General features: G+C 34.5%; 2 protein-coding genes across 3 annotated transcripts; one reads left to right on the top strand and one right to left on the bottom strand.

The window, feature by feature from the left end:
- The first annotated feature begins 5,500 nt into the window (after positions 1-5,500).
- LOC124457784 (myotubularin-related protein 7-like) lies at positions 5,501-10,841 on the top strand. 2 transcript variants are annotated; one of them, XM_047007951.1, is made up of 5 exons: positions 5,501-5,698; positions 7,214-7,415; positions 7,829-7,880; positions 8,068-8,214; positions 10,557-10,841. In XM_047007951.1, the coding sequence occupies exons 2-5, from the start codon at positions 7,396-7,398 to the stop codon at positions 10,728-10,730; spliced, it is 393 nt and encodes a 130-aa protein (XP_046863907.1). In that variant the 5' UTR covers positions 5,501-5,698; positions 7,214-7,395; the 3' UTR covers positions 10,731-10,841. The 2 variants fall into 2 exon arrangements, with proteins under 2 accessions (XP_046863907.1, XP_046863909.1); XM_047007953.1 differs by lacking the exon at positions 10,557-10,841 and adding an exon at positions 9,256-9,919.
- A 53-nt stretch (positions 10,842-10,894) lies between these two features.
- On the bottom strand, positions 10,895-21,730 carry LOC124457783 (probable glycosyltransferase STELLO1). The gene is made up of 2 exons (XM_047007950.1): positions 21,281-21,730; positions 10,895-12,036 (listed from the first exon to the last, which is right to left on the bottom strand). The coding sequence occupies exons 1-2, from the start codon at positions 21,610-21,612 to the stop codon at positions 11,013-11,015; spliced, it is 1,356 nt and encodes a 451-aa protein (XP_046863906.1). The 5' UTR covers positions 21,613-21,730; the 3' UTR covers positions 10,895-11,012.
- Positions 21,731-23,497: the final 1,767 nt, after the last annotated feature.

The following is a 23,497-nucleotide window of genomic DNA, read 5'->3' as shown; positions in this document are numbered from 1 at the left end:
TAGATGAGCACTTATATAGTGAATTTAAATTGAAAAAATAAATTTTATGCTAGCTTTGGCAAAATGTATTTAGAAATAAATATACAGGTTTTCTATTTTCAACAATGTTAGGACACAAACTCAAGTTGAGCACCAGATGTGCAGTCACATTCGCCATACATAAAGACAGGACTGCATGTCGAGATAAAATTTCACCTAAAATGTATTCATAAGCTACAATCTCAAAATTTACAGCCAAAAACTTTATGTTCTGCTACCTTCCTCGCTCGCTGGAGCAGCAATAATCTTCAAACTGCACGAACTAAGAAAGTTTAACTAATAAGAACTTTTTAAAAAATTTACAGTAGCTAACAGCGTATTCAGTTTTCGAGATTTTGATAAACCACCATTATGGTTCCATTTTTTCAGTTATAAGTCAATGACAGGAGATCGTGTGACAACTAAGCTTTCGTAATTTTTTGTTTACAAACTTGGCGAAGTCTCAATATTTGTCCAGTTTGTTGAATTAGTTGTTGTTTACATTGGGTAATAAATTGTAGCATCGTACGAAATTTCATGATGTGTTTTGCAAATCAGTTGAAAAAGACGTGCTTTTGGATTACTATTATACTATGTGATATTTTCGTGCTAGCATAAAAAAAGAAAAATCAATAACAAGTTTCCTAAATCTTTAAATTAAGAGAGCAGACTTCTGCTTCGGGCAGCGCACTTCTTCAAATTTAATACGTTATATCTTTGAATTGCACCCTTTATGAAACTACAAAAAGAGTTTGGAAAGATGTCCAAAACCCAATTCTTTTTTTCAAACTACAACCAGACTTACAGAATTTGATGAGTTGTAGCTACTGCACACCTGCCAGCCAGTATAAAATATTGATTTATGTTTCTTCAGGTTGCAAGAACAACATGCAAAAGTATCTTTCTAAACAGCCAGATATATAGATGAGTGGGTGAAAGTAGCTGGTAAAAGTAGAGTGTATTATAAAAGGGTTCAGTGAGAAAGAAAGTAAAAATTTAACAAGATATCTTTGTCTACTTTTTGAAAAGGCATATAAATTATGAAAACCGTTAAGTAAAGAATAACAATTAACGATAATGAGATATCTTTATAGTATAAGTGTTTTTAAATTGCGTGCTCTTAGAAACATTTTAATACTATTGGGTTGGAAGATACCCCATGATAATGGTTTTGAGTCGCACAAATTTTGTTAAGATTATATGGTTCATTGATAAACTATTGCAAAATTGAGCTGTTTTTAACTAGGACAAGTAACTGACATCGTTTACTCACGGTTACAGTCCTTTTTGCCTTTTGTCGCGTTAAATTCCTGTTTTGAAAAAGTATTCAAATAGCATGCCTGTGTTTGCAAGATCAATTCTTTATTTAAGAAATAAAAGTTATTGCAAACCGACAAGATGCTTGGGAGAACTGAAGGACATATCAGGTTTGCACCTGCTCGAGAGTTTAACACCTGCTCGAGGGCACTGTATCTAGGCTGGTTCAGTTATAAGCAGTGGCGTAGCCAGCCCGCAAATAAATTTTCAGGTGTTCACCTGGTGTTCACTCACTGTAAAAACTATAAATTTCTAAAGAAATGACTAATGCTAATGATGAAAAATTAACCTAGCATGAACAAATTTACAAATTCACGTTTAGGTTTTTGGTATACTTTTGAAATGCATTTATCTGAAAAAAATTGTAGCTATATTAGGCCGTAGGATGAGCATCCAAAAGATGCATTTCGGTTGCATCCTTTCGAGGCTACATAATTTTGACATGAATAGATAGATAATTTCTTTAGCCAGATTTCGTTTCTCCCCACCTGAAACAGGTGCATAATTGAGAGAAATCTTCATTCAAAGTTTGCGATTACGCGCTTCGATAAATACAAGTTGTCATCATTTTGTGCCATCTACGCACGCGCAGTTAGGATATATGGGGTTTCCCTGAAGGTTTTCCCTATTGTTTTCCTTATTTTCTCACGTTGAACAAAGAGAAACGATATAAATTTCTTTATTAAAGTCAGTTGTTGGGTTAAAATACTGTCTTATTAACTGCTAGTTTTCAGTTAATATGATGTAAAAGTTTACGAGGTGAAAACCATCTTTATCAAACATGACGGAGAATATATAAATTTGCCAAAGATTATGAAGTGACAGTGACAGAACGATATTGTTACGCTAATATTTATAATCATATTGAACAAAAAAGTCCTTATCATATCAGCTACATTTAATAAATACTGTAGTTACATTTTATGGTAAGTACATATATATCAGTCGCTTTGAAATTGAAGATAAATAATAGGAAAAACAGTGCGACATTGTTTACCTGCTTGTCAATACTACTTATATCAACTTTTGGGAAACCTCTAATTAAATACTTAATGCTTTATTAAATAGCTGTAATGAAAATATGTTTGACGCTTATTAGATAAATAATTCATCCATTTTGTTGATGCCGATCTTGGTTTTTGATAACGTTATTTTCAGTTTAATTTGTTGACAATTTCCTCACTCCTATTCAATATTTTATTCACTGTCAAAATTTCTGTTAGGAAAGCATTAATTACAGGTAGATTACAAAGTTTCGTCTTCGTAGGCATGCTTCTATACGTAGGTATGCTTCTACGTAGGTATGCTTCTACACGTAGGCATACTTCTATACGTAGGCATGCTTCTATACGTAGGTATGCTTCTACACGTAGGTATGCTTCTACACGTAGGCATACTTCTACACGTAGGCATACTTCTATACGTAGGTATGCTTCTACACGTAGGTATGCTTCTACACGTAGGCATGCTTCTATACCTAGGTATTCTTCTATACGTAGGTATGCTTCTATAAATACTTAGCTGGGTGTTACATCCTGACCAAATTGGAATGATGTTAATCCTGCCTTTATATATGCTAGGGCAGAATGAAAGGTCTTTCTTTTTAGCATCAACCTGTGCCAGTAAATAAAGTTCTTCTCTAATTTCCCTGTTTTGCATGGCATTATACAATCTACACTTTTACTTTACCTCAAAAAATGAAGATGATGTCACTTGTTGGCACTTGACCTTGGTAAACTTTCTCATTTTGGCAACTCAGTTACTGTACTGTGTTCCATATCAAAAGCAATACTTCTGTTTTATCAGTTGCTTTTTTTCCAGTGTTCATAAAAATCATCAATATCTCAAGCCAGAATAGTTGGAACATTTCTAATAGCCATGACTTGATGAATTAGCAGAATATAGTCATCTATATTCAGAATATATTCAGCAGTTGTTTTATGGAAATATTCATCTGTGCAAGAGCAGTCTTATGACTCAATACAAAGACTCTATTTATATATTTAAGTATCACATTCTGTAACACATTCATTTACACTGATGATGGCATAAGTTTGCCAAAACATGTCTGTATTAAAAAAGTTTGTTTTATATATTTAGTTTATTATTTCAACACAAAGGAATGTGACATATAATGTCCCGATCCACTTTGTAGAGAAATTACTGAATCCGAGTTTGTCAGATGTCTAAGAGCCATGGCAAGTACAATGCTTTTAATGCAGATTCACAATGCTTCACAATTGCTTTACAGATTTGCAATGCACTGCTTTTAAGGCAGAATTACAAGGTCTTGTAGAAGTAATGTTAGTCTAAATGGAACTTAATAAACAATGTCAGATAACTAATGATAAACTAAATGGAACTTAATAAACAATGTCAGATAATTCAAAACAATGCAGTGAAAACTATTATGTAGTATTTACAGTCATCCAGGTAATCTTAGCTTGTCCATTGTGAACCAAGACATGTCTCTTCCACAAATATATTTGGGAGTATACATTTCATAGTTATGTAATGATATGATCTTTACTGTCAGTGACTGATTGATGCGTGATTTTTCGAAATAGTTCTAATTTCAAATGATAATACAAAGTCAACGCTCAAAGGGTTCTTTTGTACGAATTTATTGATGTTTTCGTACTATTTCTTATCTACTACAGCCTGTTGACCCTTGAGTTTTGCCCATTTCGACCTACACTACAGAAAATTTTCCAGCCTTTGGGATGTAACTCTGCGAAGTTTCTCCATAACACCGTCTAAATACCCAAACGCGTAGTACGAGCTTCGCAAGTGTGCATATGCGTAGATAGCACAAAATAATGGCAGCTCAAATTTATCGATAGGCGTAAATTTCAAAGTTTGAAGGAAGATTTCTCTCAATTGTTTACCTGTTTCGCTTGAGGAGCAACGGATGCTGGTTTAGGAAGTTATTATCTATCTACTCATGTAAAAATTATGTAGCCTCGAGAGGGATGCAACAGAATCCATTTTCTGCCCATCTTTTCGATGCTCATCCTACGGCCTGTATTAGTTGCATGAAATCTAAAAATGGATTGAGAAAATATTTTTATTAAATATAATTGGAAATGTAAAGGCAAAATTTAATTTCTAAAACTATTTATAAACTCTTTAAATTTCTGCCAAATCATGAAGATAAAAATGAGGGATTTCATGGTAACGTGTTTGAGCAAGGTATTCAAATTCTCAAAAGGTATGCGATGCGTACGTCTGTTCATCCTATCAAACATACGCGATCACAAAATGAAGCTGATTAATAAACGTAGTTATGTAAGATTTTGTGCCTATTCAAAAGACCCAATAACTTTCAAAATTTTTCTTCATTTCCAAACGCAAATGCTTAGGTTGCATGTCACGTGACAATTTTCTCGTCGTAAATTGTTTAACTATCAACTTCATTTCAAATCTCTTTTTGAATAAGTACTTAATTGGGAATAGTTTGCTTTTCAATTTTCAAAACATAAAATCAACACGCGTTTGTCGTATTTCAACATGGATACGTCATTTTGATTAAAAATCAAAAACTGTTGCTTTTCTCAAAACGTCTTTAATGACTTGAATTCTGTATTTGCCTCTGATATTATACAGCAAAAACTAACATATTTTGAGCTTGAGGTATGTAACACAACTCTTGTGGTATATAAATACAAAATATTTAACTTGCCATCCGTCATCAGCAGACAGCAGTTGCACCAATCCATTCAAGCTCTACTATATTGAAAATCATCATGATCATCATCTCCAAATGGAGTCCAAAGTCCAGATCAAGTCCACCAAAATTTAAGTTCATCCTCGTCATAGCTACTTTCATCGTCGCCAAAATCTTCAACACGAACACAACGCATGATCTAGCATTCACTCATTCACCAGCTCCCAACGCATTGAATCACACAAGCCATGAATCTAGGTATGCCCTTTCAAGTTAGAAAAATACTTGCATGTCGTCTGGCCGTTAATTTGCGTCAGTCAAGTGCAACATATACATATATGGAGCAAATTTTTACCAGAAGATTGTTGTCAATGCCTAAGAGTGGAGTAAATCTTCTTTCATTGAAGGCTAATACCTGGATGCTAATGTTAAGGAACTGGAAATAACTTTGATGACATTCCAACTTGCTCGAAGAACTTCATGTACGGTTAGTCATCTGCACTTGCATGCAATTGATATGATTTGAATATTTTACGAAGCTTATTGTTGATGTGATAGTTTGGTGATTTTTGATTCAGAATATGTGGTTCAGACTTCAAATGTGTCATCTTCGAATGGATGATTTTCTAGTCTGGTGATTGTTGATGAATAGTAGATCAATAGTAGCAGCGTTAGGAAGTCAACATAACTCTTAAGGTAATTATAAACTTAAAACGTCACATAATTCTACACATGAATGTTAGTTAGTAATATATTAATGATGACTTCAAAGGCTGAAAAATAGATATCCTTGTCGATGAATCTGCATGACTTAAAAACACCCTTAGACAAATTATAATATTAATTATATGTCAACGAAAAATTGGAGAATTAAAACAGACGCCATTTGTTGTGTTGCCATGCATTGTATGCATGAGTAGAAACGCCGATTATTTGTACATGTGTGCCATATGGGCTAATTATTGAAACAGACGGCATTTGACGATGCCATTGAATTAATATTTGTGAGATGATTCATAAAGTAAAAATAGTTTAACTGATGGGAAATACTTGCACAACTTCACCATTATGGGCAACGCGCAATTACACGGTCAGTAAAATTCTGCTGTTAGAATCAACGAAACTGTCGATTCGACTCAAAACCTTCAGATTTTTTTGAGCATTCAATTAAAGTATTTAACCTTTGAGCAACTTATTGCCATCTAAAAGTTTACTGCGGCAAACTGTAATTATTGAAGATTCGTTGACGCGTGACCGATAATTTGTGGGATTACATACAAGGTAATATAGAGTTTCGCGGGAGGAATCGTTTAAAGATTCTGACGAAAATTTAGAATGATATCTCTAATTATGTCCAGAGCTGAGCTTTGGAATGAAAAGTCTACGATATAAAGGACACTAAATAAGACAAAATAAATGAATAGTTAAAAAAGAAAATTAGTGTAGATGGATTGGGCAAAACGCGGTAACGGACAAACGGATTGTAAATGAAGGATGAACCACTTTCAGACAAACAGAATTATTTGTTCTGAAGTCATTATATCCGTACATTTTAAAATACATAAAATTTTCCAGCCATTTCAAAGCTCGATAAGGTTTCATGAAAGTAATTTTGTGGAAGTTTTGTGTGTGTATTTTATAACTTCATCTCATAGCTTTCTATTAAATGAAATATTAACTGAGACAACAGTTCTACGACTCCAACTCAGCAAACACCATATGATTGAAAGAGAAATTATTTAACCGTTACAGAAAACGAAATATCAAAAATCATTAAAGAAATAAGCGTTGTGCTAAAGCAAGAGAGTAATCGTGTTCAGTTGGCAAGCATTGACAAAAGACCTCTTACACTAGAAACAGATTACAAAACCTTTACATTTCTGAAAAAAAGTGAAAGTACTTGGTTTCGATACTCCATTCATTTCATTGGTAAACGGAAAGTTTCCACACAGCAATGTTGTCCGTTTTAGAAAACAACATTTCTTTAGCAGTGCGTGTGATTGCAAACAGTTCTAGTGCAATAAAAACAATGACGCGTCGAATATAATTTTGCGAACTTTTCAATACTGGTGTCAACTATATTCTGGTTGTATCGATAGGGGTAACAGTGAAATCGGACACGGTTATCCGTTGAAATAACAGATAATTTCAATTGGCAATGAAATGTATACGTATTAACTGTCATACAACTAACGTTGTATCTCACATTAGGTAAACGAAAAAGAGGATGATGCACTGTACCTCGGATGGCAGATTTAATTCAACATTCCTTGAATCAATATACCTAATACAGCTACACGTCTTACATGGAAATTTCGAAAACCTTCAGCTCACATTTAAGACGTTAGAAACAAAATACTTTTCGCAACTTGAAGCGTCTGATTGGATGGCTTATGTTTCACTTTTACTTCAGGTGAAGATTGTACATAACTCAGTTTTTTTACGTAAGGAGCTTGCGTGTGATTGTGAAAATACTGTAGACTTCATTTAGAGTGTGCTAAGAAAAACTAGTATTTATGCGTACAGTTGGGTAGCCATCATCCAAGAAGGGCTTTATTATCGTTCATTTCTTCAAAAATCCGTTGTTTTTACAGTGAGGGAACATAGACAAACTTGTATTGCCCAAGTTTGTGATCTGGCTACGTCACCTGTATCGTATATTTTATTTTTATATTTCACACATGTATAACTATTTATTTGAGACAAGGAATTTATGTGATATTTTCCATGATTGTTTGGAATAAGCTTCATCTAAGAACTGTCGGAAAAATATATTAGATATAAGTTCCATTTAAAGCTACATTACAGTGTATGTGTGTATTATAGAGCATCTTTGAAAACGTTGACAGTTTTACAAGGAAAGCATTCGTCAAATGAGGTAAGTTTTTCATTTCGATGACAAACAGTCAGGTGAAAAAAGTTTGCATGCTTACTATAGCACAAAAGTGATAAAATTCATTTCGGTCTACGTCTGGTCATTTTATCCACAAAGACGAACATGAAAGTCGATGTTTTTAATTGATTTGGTAGAAATACTAAGTATAAAATTAAAATTCTGTACATAGGGGGCAATAACGATTGTTCAGCATGTTGATGAGAAAGGTATTGCTGCTCTGATACATTGTAGTGATGGTTGGGACAGAACAGCTCAACTTTCGTCCATTTCTCAGATACTTCTCGATCCATATTATCGAACCATTAAAAGATTTCAGGTTGGTTTTATCAAATTTTTACTTCATTGTGCATTATGTAACATTTATGATTTAACTGCTATTTTTATATTCACGAACATCTAAATTACATCTACTTATGTGGGTTTCACGGGAGCAAACACTGCAAAGCTCTATAACGTTTTATTTTTTAAAGTAAATTGTTACTATGATGTTGTGTCTTTGAGTATGCTTTCTATTTAACAAATATAAACTAACTAGTCGGTCTTGTGTCAAATATTATGAGGCTGAATGTACATCGAAGCTGGGAAATTGTCATGTTTGACTTTGGAAGGTTTGACGCATTTGTCACAAATAGCAGCCGTGCCATATTGTATGGACATTCCTCGCACGATATTTAACCAGTGGCGCAGCGCATCCATGTTAGAAACAATTTTGATTTCACGTGTTCTTGATTACAAAATATGAAAATTTCAGAAAATTTGATGAAAAAGAAGTCAACACATCTGAAGCGTACGTTGAGTTGTTTTCTGTTTCAACTCTCAGCTTACGTGACATTTATCCTGCATGTTATTTTTTTAATAGTATTCTTCTAAGATTCCTCAACAAATGAATGTTTCTATTTCATCGACAATATACAATTGCAAACTTGTATCATAATAGTATTGATAGTATTAATATTGACCTCCACAAATGTTTTTTTATTTATTAAAAAAATTTATCGGTAATTCTTGTCCGAAACCCCTAACGCTCGGGGGCTCATGTCACTTGACACCCGGATATCCGTTAGGTACGGCACTGAACGAACTAAACGGGAATTCTGTGTAAAAGGTATTGCGTCTGGCATGTTTCTTGCGCAGACCATGTCAACACATAACAAAAAAAAACAGGTGCAAAAATAGCTTAAGAGAGGGACTGGGGACGAGCCTAGTATTTTGCAACATAATTTTAATGTTATAATTTTAATTGCTAGTAAGGTATTGATCGAAAAAGAATGAACAGCATTAGGTCATCGCTTTGATCACAGAAATCAAACATCATCCATCATCAAACAGTAGTCAAAGATCACCCATATTTTTTCAGATTCTTGTTTGTCTTGGGCAAGTATGTGTTGGAACATCAATGTTATCTTTTAAAGAATTACTGTCGTTTGCTTTGGAATTTTATTGAAATAGTGTAAATGGAATTTATTGCAAATACGATATCGTGTCCATTGTGGGAAATAATTTGAAAACTTTCTTTATCGTCATATAACCTCTTTGGTAGATGTTTAATTTTTAAAACTCTTTTTCGCACAATCTTTACGAAGTGCTGGTTCACTGTTCTCAAAACTTTGTATTTAACACTTCGAAAGGATATTTACAGTAGTTGTGCACGATTTTTACGTTACGGAGTTCCAAACGTTGGTTCTTCACGATACAGAACATTTGAATTGATATCGTTACGATTACGGTCAACCGTCAATCCTTGAACTGAGTTTTCGAACTTTATTGCCTTCTGCAAAACGACTACTAATTTATCAAATTTTTATGACCAGTTCATACACCAATAACGTCAACTTTTCCGAACTCTCGAACCAACGCTTGCAAGCTATATTTACATATATTTTGACTAATAGTGTTACTTAATGGCTAAACGGCATCCAGTAATCTAATACAGCAGCCAGCTACATACGAAGTGAACCTAATGTATATTCCCTACACTGTGCTTTTGATTTTCAATCTGTATTGATCTTTTCCTATAAATATTCCACGAATTTAATTGTTGACGTCAAACAAGATGAAAGAAAACAGCTTGACTTCCAAAATCATTAATCATTGATGAACAAATAGAATTTTATGTGGACTCTTTTTATGTTTGCAGCATACTTCGAGATAGGTTTTTTAATGTTTCACTTAATGTTTTTTTCTTCTTATCGTTTGTTTTAATTTTTGGTGATATGTATTCAGCATCAACGTCGGCACGTGAATTTGTAGCTAATTCTAAAGGAATATTCGTCTGATTATTCTGGCTTTATTTGCTTTGCAAACACGATGTTTCGAGAAACAGAAGAATTACATCACAAACTATCACAACATAACAAACACACAGATTATCCGCTGCCACTTCATAATCTTAATATATGCATGCCAGAATGTATTAAATACAATATCTGCAAATGATTATTAAATTTTCCAAATGTATTTTCTACATCGATGTATGAATAAATGAGAGCAAATAAACTTGCTATCTTTTAATTCTAATTTCAGTTGTAGCTTTACAACACCAGCTTGATTTTACGTTTATCATTTTCATTTCTCGAATGGATTATTTGCTTATTTAGACATGTTCTCAAACATCCTCATATAGTTGAAGTTTATATTGATAACGCATTTTATTTTTAGCTTGTATTCTTTAAGATCTGTGGCAGGGTTTACAAAGTCTGGATGGCATTATTCAAGAAAAGAAAATTTTTGATTGTTCAATTCAGACTTGACAATCTTAAAGAAAACATTTTGGCGGACATTCTTCCTTTTCTTGTAGACGCATTCACACGGAAAAAATTGAGTGCATTTTAAGAAACAGATGAAACATGATCACGTGTGTTCTATAGGATTTAGAATCTGAAGCATTAGATAATGTAAGCAGAAAATATTCAATAAAGCAATGATTTTGATCAAACGTCAAAAGAGAATAGAGAGTAACAAAATCAGAGAAAGAATGAGATAACAAAATACACAAATGAAAATCTTCTTTGCTCTGTTAATTCTTTCTCTCGTGTTGAATAATTACTTCCATGTAAACATTAGCAAATTTTTATAATAAACATGATAAGAAGATAAATTAAATAAACAACATGTCTACGATTGTTTAAAAATATTTTTAAGTTGTTTGCCTAAATGAATGAATGATGACGGTTTCTCATTGTGTGGTATCACTTTTTCCTTTTCAATGATGGTAGCACAGGGAGATTTTTGTGTGCGAAGCTCAGGTACCACGTAACCCATACTAACAAGATCGGTTAACCAGGCTTTTATAACATGACCATCAATTGGTTCTAAGAACTTTTCGTTGATAAGTGCGATGGTCAACTCAAGCATTCGGCTAAATAAGTCCGATTTTGTTGGTTTCCACTTCCTTAGAAAGTCAATATAGCGACCTGATTCATAGTAGAGAGCTTTCTCATCAATAAAATCTTCAAGGTAACTATGTGAATTTCTTTCTTGATATGCATTTGGTCCAAAAAATCCCAAATAACCATCTATTTCTTCCAGGAGACGCTTATTATAAAATGATCTCCAAATATCTGTCACTCTCAACGTTTGACTGGGAGGAAGTACCAGGCCCCAGAATGCATCATACAGAAATATTGTATTTTGACAGTTATACGGTGAATAAGATCCTGGAGGTATAAGGACTGGTGGGGCCTTTGAATCAAATTCTACATCCAACCTAACTCCCACATCCTTCCGGGTAAGACGAAAAACTGCGTCTACATCTGGGTCACCATTTACAACACCTTGTTGAATAAGTGGTTGGATTTTATCACATTTTACAAAAGTATGTTGAGGAGGATCACCTATGTTCTCTAATGGGTAACCTCTAGGCCATATGGATGATTGGCCAAAATGTTCATAAGGGTTCACCACCTTCTTGTCGGTTGCATACACCAAAAATTGTTTTTCCCCATCTAGACTGAATCCAATCTTTCCATCGTACGGATAGTTGTCATCATCTGTTTCATAAATAATTTTAGCACCATGTTCAATGGCATACAAGTAACCAATAGTCTTTCGAGCGTAATTCTTATAAGGCATAAGCGGAGTTGTTTTATAGCCAAGTTGCTTTTGCTTCTCAACACTGAGAAACACAACATTGGGATGGCTGAAAAAAAAAACGAAGAAACAATAAAATGTGATCTAAAATTACAATATGATCATCAATAATCATCAAGTGTTTGTAACGCTGAATTACATTCAACACTTAATTATCCGAGAAGACGTCAACAAAATACACTGTTTGCCGAGGTGTCGGTAAATAAGTTTTTTTTAATTACATACCAATTAAACTTTCCCAAAATAATGTAAAAATGAAATAATCAAAAATACAGAATATTTTGAAAGAATTCCTGCGCATAATGGACAGCTTTAGCAAAGACAACGAGAACAAATTACGTCAATTTGGCGCAAAAACATTGTTGCGACAACAACAACACGTAGCCCTCATCAATCTGAGTACGATATTTTGTAAAAAGTTATTTGTCGCGACTACGATAACTTTTAAGCAAAGAAAGTAAGTATATTTTTTCATTTTGTAAGAAATTAGTTTACAGTACTATTTTTGAGCATCCAGGCTTTACTTTAGAACTTTTTTGAGCGCAGATGTACATTTGAAATGAAAATATGACCTGCAAAACATTCATGTATTTCGTACGCAAAGTGAAAGGTAAACAAACAATAAAATAGTACAAATATATCGTACATAAAACTTAAAATAGTGAAGATTTTTTACTGTAAAGAGTCCTATGTGCTCGCCAAATCAGTATTACCGATTGGTTGATTTCATTATTGACAAATGGAGGCGTAGCTGCTTCGCAAACGTCGGTGTTTTTCACAATAAAAAGGCTCGTTCTGTTGTTTATAGCTAAAACTAAATTTTGACGAAGCGACAACGACAACAAACTTCTTCGTGCCATTCCCTTACACGGTCAAATTTGGTACTCGTCGTATTCGTACTCTGGCTAAAGCTCTCTAATATCGGCCGATGGTCTCATTTTCAAGTTATGACGAACGTCATTGTAATTATCAACCGGTGCATAACGTGCCCTCCTCATTTGAATTTTTGGAAAGGAGTCCTATGATGTAGCATTGAAAATTGAGATGGGAGGTCGTGTCATTAACTCATACAGAATTCACACATCCCCAATACTGCACAGGTTGACATTTTATGAGCTGTGTATACCACGCTTTCTGTGTTAACAGCAGGGTGCTTAAGTGTTTTATTGCTTGAAAATATAAAAAACAACAAAATACTACTTCTTTAGAAATTTAAGTGCATGGGGAAGGAAGAACGAGGGATATTGTGGTGCATTACTCCATGTGCGCTCGTAGACACAAACAACAATTCTGGGCGTAATATACCATGAAAATATATGAATAGAATCAATGATCACTATACATAACGTTATTACAAAAAGAATACACAAATCTGCACCAACATAATCAGAAAGTAAAAAAATGCTGTGAGGCAACTGTTCATGTTGTGAGGCAATTAGCAGTACAATTCGAAACATGTCTGCATGGATGATATATAGTATCATTCAGTGCTTTGCTTTCACCCCCCAAAAAAATAAAATCCTGCCTGTGCCATTGTGCAAGCTTGACCCGAATCCAAACTTTTTGCTTCTACTGATTTCAATCAGCATTTCTATCATGTATTCGAAAGAGTGTCCGGATGTCTGTGGAAAGTACATTTAATAGATACGCAGCGTCTCCAAGTAGGTAGCCTAGCAAATATGGGCTAAAAAAATCACCTAGACTAAATAATTAACATAATTGAAAAAATATTTATTTATATGTTTGTTACATTATCAAACAAACATTACAATTCAAATTTTAAGATTTTTCTCCTTTACAATTCAAATTTTAATCAACCTGACGAATATCTATGAGGCACAGAAGCGAACAAAACTGCTATATTGCAAAAACGCAGAGCAAAAATTCATCCTATGTGGAAAAATTCATGCTACATGTCAATGTAAAACATCGAAACACTTGCTTTAAGTGAAACATTCATCCTTGTTATTTGCAGTCGACAAATTATTTCATTAGACAAAAATTTGTCAGAGGCATCTTGATAACTTCATTAATCACCAAACGAACGCAACACAAACACTATGAAACATACACATGTATGACATTGCCTTTACTCATCCTTTCATACCAAACGAAACAAGAAATCGATTCATGGATTGGGCAAATGACTTATAATATACAAAGGAAGGCTTCGCTGGCGATCACAAATATTGTTTGTATTGTATATGTACTGATTCGTTTCACATATTACAGTAGTCTGTTGAATAAAAGACACGAAGCAAATAAATTTATTTTGCTTTCGATTCTTGTACGAATTACAAATATTATTTGTTTATGATTTACATAACTTTAATTCACTATGGAAATTATGGAATATGACACGTACCAACAGTCGAACTGAGAGCAGGAAATACATTTTAAGTACGTACGATCAATTGATAATGTGCGAACTGCGAAGCATTATCAATAGTTTTCAACCATTAAACATTACTTACAATGGGTGCGGTATTTTCGGAATTAAAGCTATCCTATATATGTAAAACAAAAAAGTCACAAGCGTGTTGAATTATCGGTTAAATGTCAGTAGCACAAAACTGTTTTAAGGCCTGTTCACACAATCCGATTCGATCCTACTGCAGTCGGCTCCGTTAATCTAAAAATCGGTTGGAAATAGAACTTTCTTTTTCATCCGACAGATCAATGAAAGCCAACTAGCCAAATTACATAGATTTAAAAATACTTGAAAACATTAAGAACGAAAATATATTGAGAAATGTACTAGATAGCACAAATGGCTGTTCACACGACTATAAATATTGAAAGTTTCGATTCGAAACGAATATAAATATCAACAAAATTATCTGACCGTGTGAAAAGGCAACAAAAAGTCGGATCTGCAAAAATCGGATCTAACAGCACGCATCGTGTAAACAGGCCTGTAAACGATGAATTATTTATGGCAAAAAAAATGCTTTTTGGTGAAATTAAATAACAAATTCATCCTTAAAATTATTAAGAAATCTTGGGTACATCTTTTTTCTTATTGTGAGTACAGTCACTTGACATGCAATATAAAGGATGGTGATTGGTAAATGAAAAATAGGTTAAAAAGTTACTGGGTCATTCGACTATTTAGTGTGCACATAGCACTTTTTTAAATCTCGAACAAGTTTGGCGCAAATATTATTTGATATATGATATTATTACAGCTATGTTTATTTTGGTTACCCACATGTACGCATTGCGTACCAATTTTTTCAATTGTATTTATAAGCAATTTAAAGAAGAGTTTCCCTTGAAGTGTCAAAAATGCACATGTACGTACACCTCCATTGCAGGCTAATCTTGCATCAAACCCATCCTCAGATGAATTTATTTAGGATTATCGAATTTGTCCGTCAGATATGGTCCGGATACGTGTGAATGGGCAAAAACGATCCGAAAACGACTACGTGTGGACGCGGAAGTTTTTACAGTAAAACAGTAAAAATAGTTTTGCGTTTTCAAATTTATCCAGATACGTGTAGACAAGGCCTCAAATTAAGATCATGTTTACTTCCGTATGAATAATTAACATAAGGCAATATTGTACAACTTTATGTTCTACTTCATCATTGGTCAGTTCACAAAGAAGTCACGTGAGATAAAACGTGGGAAATCAGAGCATTCAGTTCGAGTGTGATTTCAGAGTGTTTGGGTATATAGGAAAAGTTTTCTGTCAGAAATGACAGGAATTGAAGAAAATACTGACATCGTTCTCTCAGAAGAGGAAGACGAATCTTCGGCGAATGTGAACAAAGAACTACTATCGGGTATCACGCTACTAAATGCGAATATGATTGCTGTTTGCAAATCAAGCAATAAGGACCTTAAGATTTTACGACGCGCTTGTCAACAAAGCGAACGGAAGTACAATTGAGACAAATGCGCATGCGCAAGCGTCGTTCATTTTTTGCACACCAACGACGCGGCGTTTTTACTTGTTTTGGAGTTGGAGTAGAGTGGAAGACCATCTTGCGAAGTGGAGAAAATAAAAAAGGTTGAAAAATCCCATTTCTGCTACTCTGGTAAGTGAAAATGTGCTTTCCTTCTGTCAAAAGATAAAATGCCTAACTGCCAAGCCATACACATTTAGTAAAAAAAATATTATAAAATCTAAAATAAAACATAATTTCAAAGACATCTTGTAAACTCAAATTTAAGTCAGATCCAAAACATGTCAAATAGTTTACACAAATTAAATAATCTTGGTTGAAACAAAGCGCGCTTTAGATTTAAGTATTTAATGTGCCTTTTTGCTGATTATCTCTTATTTTGTATTAGATGTTTAGTAACCTCTTTTTATTTGTAATAAGCAACTCTTACTTCAAGTATGACTTCTGAAGCACCATACTCAAGAAGTTCACTGTAAGTTAATCTTTTTTTCTTTGTTCAGAAAAGGCATGAAATCCTACGATATCAGTAGACGTTGATAATTTTAATCAAATCAATAATAAAGCATATATTCTTTGCTGTTATCATGTTGTTTTTTTTCAAGTATGGGAAAGAATAAAGCAATTACAAAGTTTTGGGTATTTAATGTGCATTAGACACTCTGTAAACTTTATTTTTTAAGTTGGCAAAGTAATGAAACATGTATGAAATATTATACATCCAATTAATTCTAATTTATACTGAATTAGATATGTCAGCATATTATACTAGTACTTTTAACCCTTTTCATGCAGGTTCTACCAAAGAGAATTGACCATGTATATTGCTGGATTCCTATTCATCATGTCTAAATTCTGTTTAGAATTGGCTTTGTGATGAAATGGACTACAAAACATGACATTGGATTGTGCAAAGAGGTAGTGGTGTCACAAATCTTTGAGACAAGGAAGAAATCTATCGAAAGAGGAAAGTTGTAGGAGAGCATTGCCAGAAAGTTGGAACTTCATGACCATCTATGCTTTCTAGTAGATCAGCGCGCAGTTAGAGATAGCATGCGGAAATTGATAGCCAACTACCGTAAAAAGGAGAGAGAAGAAACAGCTGAAAGTGGAATTTCTCCAGAACATGATGAGCTGGATGACTTGCTAGAGGAAATTAATGGAGTCGAATGATGTTGTGGCTGCTGAAGCTAGTGCTGCAGAAAGCGATCAACTGCTGAACCAGCAGACGCGTCAGTGACAAAAAGTTGTTAACGACAACAACAAAGTCGCCACAAATATGTCCGTAAAGAACAGTAACTATAATTACGAAGGTAACGTCCCTGAACATATTGATGAACACGATGACCCTCTGCTGGAGGAAATTGCTCAGGCTATGAACGACGATGAAAACACCGCCCCAAAAATCTCAGAACTGGCAAAAATTATAAATTCTCGTCGGTTGACTAAGCTGAGAGATGAAAGTCTTTGCGAGAAACTTTATTCTCACTTATGTCCAATTAACTGCGACCGACAGATCACCCCAAAAGTCAACCCAGAAATCTGGGGGCGTCTCGATAGAGAAACACGTAACAAAGACCTAAAACTGTCCTATTTGCAGACTAACCTAACAACGGTTGGTAGTATTGTCTCGCAGACAACAGATATGTTGTTGACGGCTCAGGCCGAAAACACCAAAGTAGACATTGAAAGCGTGATTCGCAAAAACATGGACGCCGGCCCTTGCTATCATGGGCCATATTAGTTATGATTTGACTCAAAGAAGACGCGATGTTATTCGCCCAACACTCAACGATGTTATGAGCCTCATTTTTGCCCAAAATACTTTTTTCTTCCTGTGTTCTCGCCATTTAGCAAGTGATTGTAACAGAATCTTTCTTTTGGCACATTTTGTGACCATATATGGCAATAGAGGATCAGCAACTTAGATAAACTCGGTGTGTCATTTGCGCCACCTGCATGGCATTACTTCCTACATCAAATTACTAACTTTGTCGTCTCGATGTTCTTAGTTTTCAATGAATCTTTTTTTGTATGCATTTTTTAAAAACAGACTAAAAAATTCAATGGTCTGACCCGACGTAGGTATATAATAGGGGATATGTTGATGTGTAGGGGAAAAGTAAGGGGAAACAAGGAAAATCATCGCAGAGGGAGGTAGGGGGAAAATAGAGTTTTGGTAGGTGAAATGTGCATACACAGAGTGGCAGCACTGGCCCAGACGCCATTACTCCTCTTATCAAGCGAAAACTAAAATGGGCCAACAGAAGCCTTTTTTATGGAAACAGCCGCTTTAGGGCGGCAAACTACAATACAGGAAAAAATACAGACATCGTTTCAACCAAAATCATCCGGTAGATCATCAGTTGGCTTCATTGCTGACTCTTGGTTAAAATGAATGACTTATGATGATTGTATTAACAATATTATAGCTACTTTAAGATTGCTTGACAAGCTTGGATTTAGTGTGCACCCAGATAAGTCAATTCTTATCCCTACACAACGCATTGTTTTTTTTTGGTTTTTTCCCTGACTCCCTCAAAATGTGTCATTAACTCCTGAAAGAGTACAGAAAGTAATTCATGCTTGTAACAAATTGCTTAAAACAGATTGTTCCATCATAAGACAAGTAGCCCAAGTGATTGGTCTTATAACTTCCACCTTTCCGGGGGTAATGTATGGCCAATTCCACGATAGATATTTGGACACGGACAAAAATTATGCTCTTAAAGTAAACTAAGGGGATTTTTAAAGGAAAATGTCAATCTCACATGAATCTAAACTAGATTTAAAATGGTGGAGAACATCTGTGCCAGATGCCTATAACCCAATAAGTGATGGAGAGAACTGAAGTCACTCACTGGTTGGGGGGCTTGTATAGACATTACAACAACAGGTGGTAACTGGTTGCCTACTGAAAAGGAAAATGATGTAAATTATCTGGAAATACAAGCAGCCTTCTTGGCATTGCAATCTTTTTCCTTAGCACTTGCAGGGAAACATGTCAGATTACTAGTAGATAACACAACTGCAGTTAGCTCTATTACCAACATGGGCACATGTCACTCAAAAGCTAATAGTGCATTAGTGAGGGAAATCTGGTGATGGTGTATAAATAACAATGTTTGGCTAACTGCGGCATACATTCTGGGAAAAGAGAATAGTGTAGCTGATAGAGAATCTCAAGCATCACGTTGAGAAACTGAATGGTCTCTTAGCAAAGGCCTTTTTAGTGCCATGCATGTTTTCAAAGTCTGGTTTATTCCTGATATAGACTTGTTTGCTTCTAAGCTTTACTATCAGGTCAAGCCATATGTTGCTTACACACCAGACCCAGAAGCTTTTGCAATTGATGCTTTTCATTTGTCTTGGGGAAAATACAAATTTTATGCCTCTCCTCCCTTCTCTATTATTAGTAAAGTACTTCAAAAAGTGAGGGAAGACAAAGCCACAGGTCTGATTGTCGTCCCATTTTGGCCCACACAAGTTTGCTGGCCCACCTTAATGAACATGCTTATACAATATCCACTTCTTTTACCTAGACAACAAAATACATTGATTCTACACAGCGATCCACAAGCAATACACCCACTGAATCAACAAACTGAATCTATTATGTTGCCACAAGTCAGGAGTCACCTCCTCAACCGAGGCATTTCAGAAGGGGCTTCAGGGATTATCGTACCGTCATGGCGCCACGGCACAGAAAAACAATATCGCACATATTTACAAAGATGGGTAGTGTTCTGCTGTTCAAGGAAAATTAATCCAGTTTGTGGAACTGTAGAGAATGGCATTGAATTCCTTTTCACTGAATATCAACGTGGTTTATCATACAGTGTTTTGAATATCATTAGAAGTGCACTTTCTACCGTCATTTTTCCTCATAATCAATCATTTGGCAGGCATCCACTAGTTTCTAGATTTCTAAAAGGTGTTTTTGAATCCCGACCTTCTCTTCCTAGACATCAAATGACATGGAATGTTTCTTCTGTATTAGACTATTTAAGAAAAATGGGACCTGTTGAACATTTAAAGTTGAAAGCTTTATCACTCAAAATTGTTATGTTAGTTGTTTTATTAAGTGTTGAAAGATGCCAAACAGTACATGCTCTCACATTGAGTGGAATGCGACAATTGGATGACCAAATTACTTTTAAAGTTAGTAAGATGTTGAAGACATCTAAACCTGGAAAGCATATTCATCCATTAGTGTTTAAGGCATATCCAGCTGATAAGCTGTTCTGTGTGGTGACTTGCCTGAAGCAGTATTTAATCATGACAAACCAGGTGAGAGACAATAATGACCAACTTTGGCTTAGTTTCAACAAACCATACAAACCAGTTAGTAAAGACACTGTCGCACGATGGCTTAAAACTGCAATGGGGATTGCTGGAAGTGATACAACTTGTTTCAGTGCACATAGCACTCGTTCTGCATCTGCAGCTACAAATCTCTCCATTGATGTTATAATGAAGGCAGCTGGATGGGTCAATGAGACTACTTTCCATAAATTTTATAAGAAACCTATGAAACAATCTCTTAATTTTGGAGAACAATCTCTTAATTTTTGTCTTCTCAAAATATGAACAAATGTTGTTCTTTCAAACGTTTTGCACAGCTGTTCATGAACATGCTGTTTTAATATAATATAAAACAAATTCCGAAGAAGCAAGACATCTTGAGATTGTAAAATATGAATCAAAACAAGACAAGAAGTAAACTGTCTGAGGATGACTTTGAAATAAAGTCGAAAATTTACAGTTTACTTCTCGTCTTGTTTTGATTCATATTTTGCAATTTCAAGATGTCTTGCTTCTTCGGAATTTGTTTTATATTATACTTCTTTAAATTGTCGGCTGGTCATGGTTTTGTGTTGTTTTAAAGTCTCACGTGACTTCTTTGTGAACTGACCAATGACTGGTAGAATTCAAATCAAACTTCACCTTACAGGTAAGCCTTGTTTGATTTTTAAATTTGACTTGTATTGTTTTGTAGTTATTTTTTCTAACAAACATTTGATTAAAGTATTTGCAATATAGCTTGCGAAGCTAGTATGTCATATTCTTGACTAGCGATTCAGCCTTGTTTGTGGACTGCAGTGGCGTCGCCAGATAGTATAAGTGAGGGGGATTTTATTAATATGTGCATGTTTTTCTGTATTAAGTTCTTTTGAAATAAATTGTTTCTTCGGGATTAAAACATGCAGGTATAAATATTGTCTTTGGCGACGGCACTGGTGGTCTGGTACATAAAGGAAATTTCATCAGTGGTAATGTTTGCCGTAGCTGACGTGGCATGCCACGTTATTTTGTATATCTTAATAGAAAGGTTGGGTCAAAATTGCACATACAAATAATATTAGCGTATTTCGCTCTTACCTCCAGTCTTTCGGTGTTTTTGAATCGCCAACTACGAGAAGTTTCCATCCTTCTACTACCGCCAGCTTCTTCACCTGCTCTGTTGGCTGGGCGATAGAAGTGACAACAATCCACTTGTCATGATGTTCTTCCTTGTTTACTTTTTTTCTAGGCTTCACCTTCGACCAATCCACGTAAGAAATTTCGCTCATTGACGAGTCGAAAATAGATGTCCACATTTTTATTCGTGATACGCCGTCTTCGCATTTCATGTGTAGAGCTACCCATAGAAATACCAGAAAACTTATCAATAAAATAGCGAAGGCCGGTTTTATAAAATATTTCCCGGGCATTTGGTTATCTTCGAACGGCAGGCACTATACTATACAGATGTGCAATCACTGATATGTGTATAAGCCTGTTTTCCACTAGCCACGTATACAACCATTGAGTTATTATAGAACTCAATGATACTTACGTATCGTAGCAAAACGTAACATGGCGCATGCGTGCAAGTGTATTTGATGGCTTATGGCGTATCGCAATTTTTAATACGCGTATAAAGAAATAAGTTCGCGTTTGTCAACTTTTTTCGTACGAGTCTGTAATACGGATATATTCAACCAATCATAGTCGTTCATTTCATGAGAAAACAAAATTCATGCTTTCAAAATGGCGACGCTCGAGGAGCTGTGCATCTAGTTATTTCAAGAAGAAGGGACAGACGATTCATTAAATAAATCAGATATCAATGTGCAAGATGCTTCCCTTCTGTCAAATTCAATTGAGGAAATACGTAAATAACCTTGCATGTGGATTGTTTCTTTAAAAAGTCACAAAGAAAGACCAAAAAAATGAAGCCTGGCGTAGGATTTCTACAGCATTGAATGCACCTGGTAAGTTATTCACGAACGAGCTTATACATGATAATGCCATAAGGCAATAAACCCAGTAATGAACTTTTCTTGTCGCACAGTTCTTATTATATTCAGTAGTTCTTTTGTTGAAGTAAATATTATAAACTACACTGGCAATTAAAATAACTGCTCACCTACAAGTAATATAATAATAGGTTAACATTTGGAAAAAGTGCCAAAACATTACATATAATCATATAAGTCCCTCAATAAAAAAGAATAGTATATCTAATAAATAGTGGATCCTCCTTTTGTTTTAAATACAACTTTGCATCAACCATCAAGCTGCAAGCATTACCTAGACAAAAACTGAACAGTTCTATTTGACTGCCTGTGCATTAATGTTCTTGCTACTACTTTAAACAGCAATCATATTGTTTACAACAACAATTAATATTATATTTGTTAATTAACAAGTTAATTCTGTATTCAAAATTGTATTTGGCTGTAAAATTTACAAACAATGGTACTCAACAATCTACATGTATATAGGTTATAGTAAAACATTAAATTTGAAACAGTAAATTTTGTGAGCAGTTTATTTATGAATATTTTACTTTCAATTTTGAAAGTACATTGAACAAAGAATTTGACAGACTGAAAGATAACTATCGTTGATGCATTCGCAAAAGAGAGCAATTAACTTGTTCTGGAAGTGGCTCTTCAAAATAATTACCCACCTGTGATTATTTTGTGGAGCTATCATTCTTAAGGGATGTAATTAGTGGGCAGAAAACTGAAAGCAATGTTGAATATGAAATCATTGATCCTGTGAAGGTTTCTGAATCAAGTAGTTTGTCATTGGATAATCAATCAAGTGAGCAGGTTTTTGACCCCAAAACTAATCAGAAAGCACGCAAGCGAAGATCAGACCAAATTGATGACCTTTTAGCCATCAGTATTGCTAATGATTTATCCAATGTTAGTAAAACTGGTAGTTGTGAGACAAACAATCAACAAGATGAGGATACACTATTTTTCTTAAGCTTAGTGTCTAGTTTCAAAGGAATGAAGGGAAAAACTAAACAAATGGCTAAGATAAAGGTGCTTCAAGTTCTATTTGAGTTTGAAGAAGATGACTGAAATTCATTAGCATCACTGACAAATGTATTACAGAACATTCAATTTGCTTTTTTATTTAAAGTTTGTTGTAACAAGTTATTTTTAGTTTTTGTTTCTGTCTTATAATATATTGATTTGTTCAAACATGTTTAATAATAAATCTGCCTTATTAGTTATTTTTGTCAAAACAATTTTCAGTAGCATGAACAGATTCCCACTGCCATATAACTTGCCCCTCGTTTGACAAAAAAACTTTTTG

The sequence above is a fragment of the Xenia sp. Carnegie-2017 genome, unplaced genomic scaffold, assembly GCF_021976095.1.
Source record: "Xenia sp. Carnegie-2017 unplaced genomic scaffold, XeniaSp_v1 HiC_scaffold_6, whole genome shotgun sequence".
NCBI classification, from domain to species: domain Eukaryota; kingdom Metazoa; phylum Cnidaria; class Anthozoa; order Malacalcyonacea; family Xeniidae; genus Xenia; species Xenia sp. Carnegie-2017.
Note: the sequence above shows the minus strand (reverse complement) of the source record. Positions and strands in the feature narration are given on the sequence as shown.

Excerpts from the sequence above, each read along its gene's own strand:
- LOC124457784 (XM_047007951.1), top strand. The coding sequence starts at position 7,396 with ATGTTTCACTTTTACTTCAG. Across the intron at positions 7,881-8,067 it reads GAAAGCATTCGTCAAATGAG|GGGGCAATAACGATTGTTCA; the intron begins GTAAGTTTTTCA and ends TTCTGTACATAG. Across the intron at positions 8,215-10,556 it reads GAACCATTAAAAGATTTCAG|CTTGTATTCTTTAAGATCTG; the intron begins GTTGGTTTTATC and ends TTTTATTTTTAG.
- LOC124457783 (XM_047007950.1), bottom strand. The coding sequence starts at position 21,612 with ATGCCCGGGAAATATTTTATAAAACCGGCCTTCGCTATTTTATTGATA. Across the intron at positions 12,037-21,280 it reads AAAACACCGAAAGACTGGAG|CCATCCCAATGTTGTGTTTC; the intron begins GTAAGAGCGAAA and ends TTTTTTTTTCAG.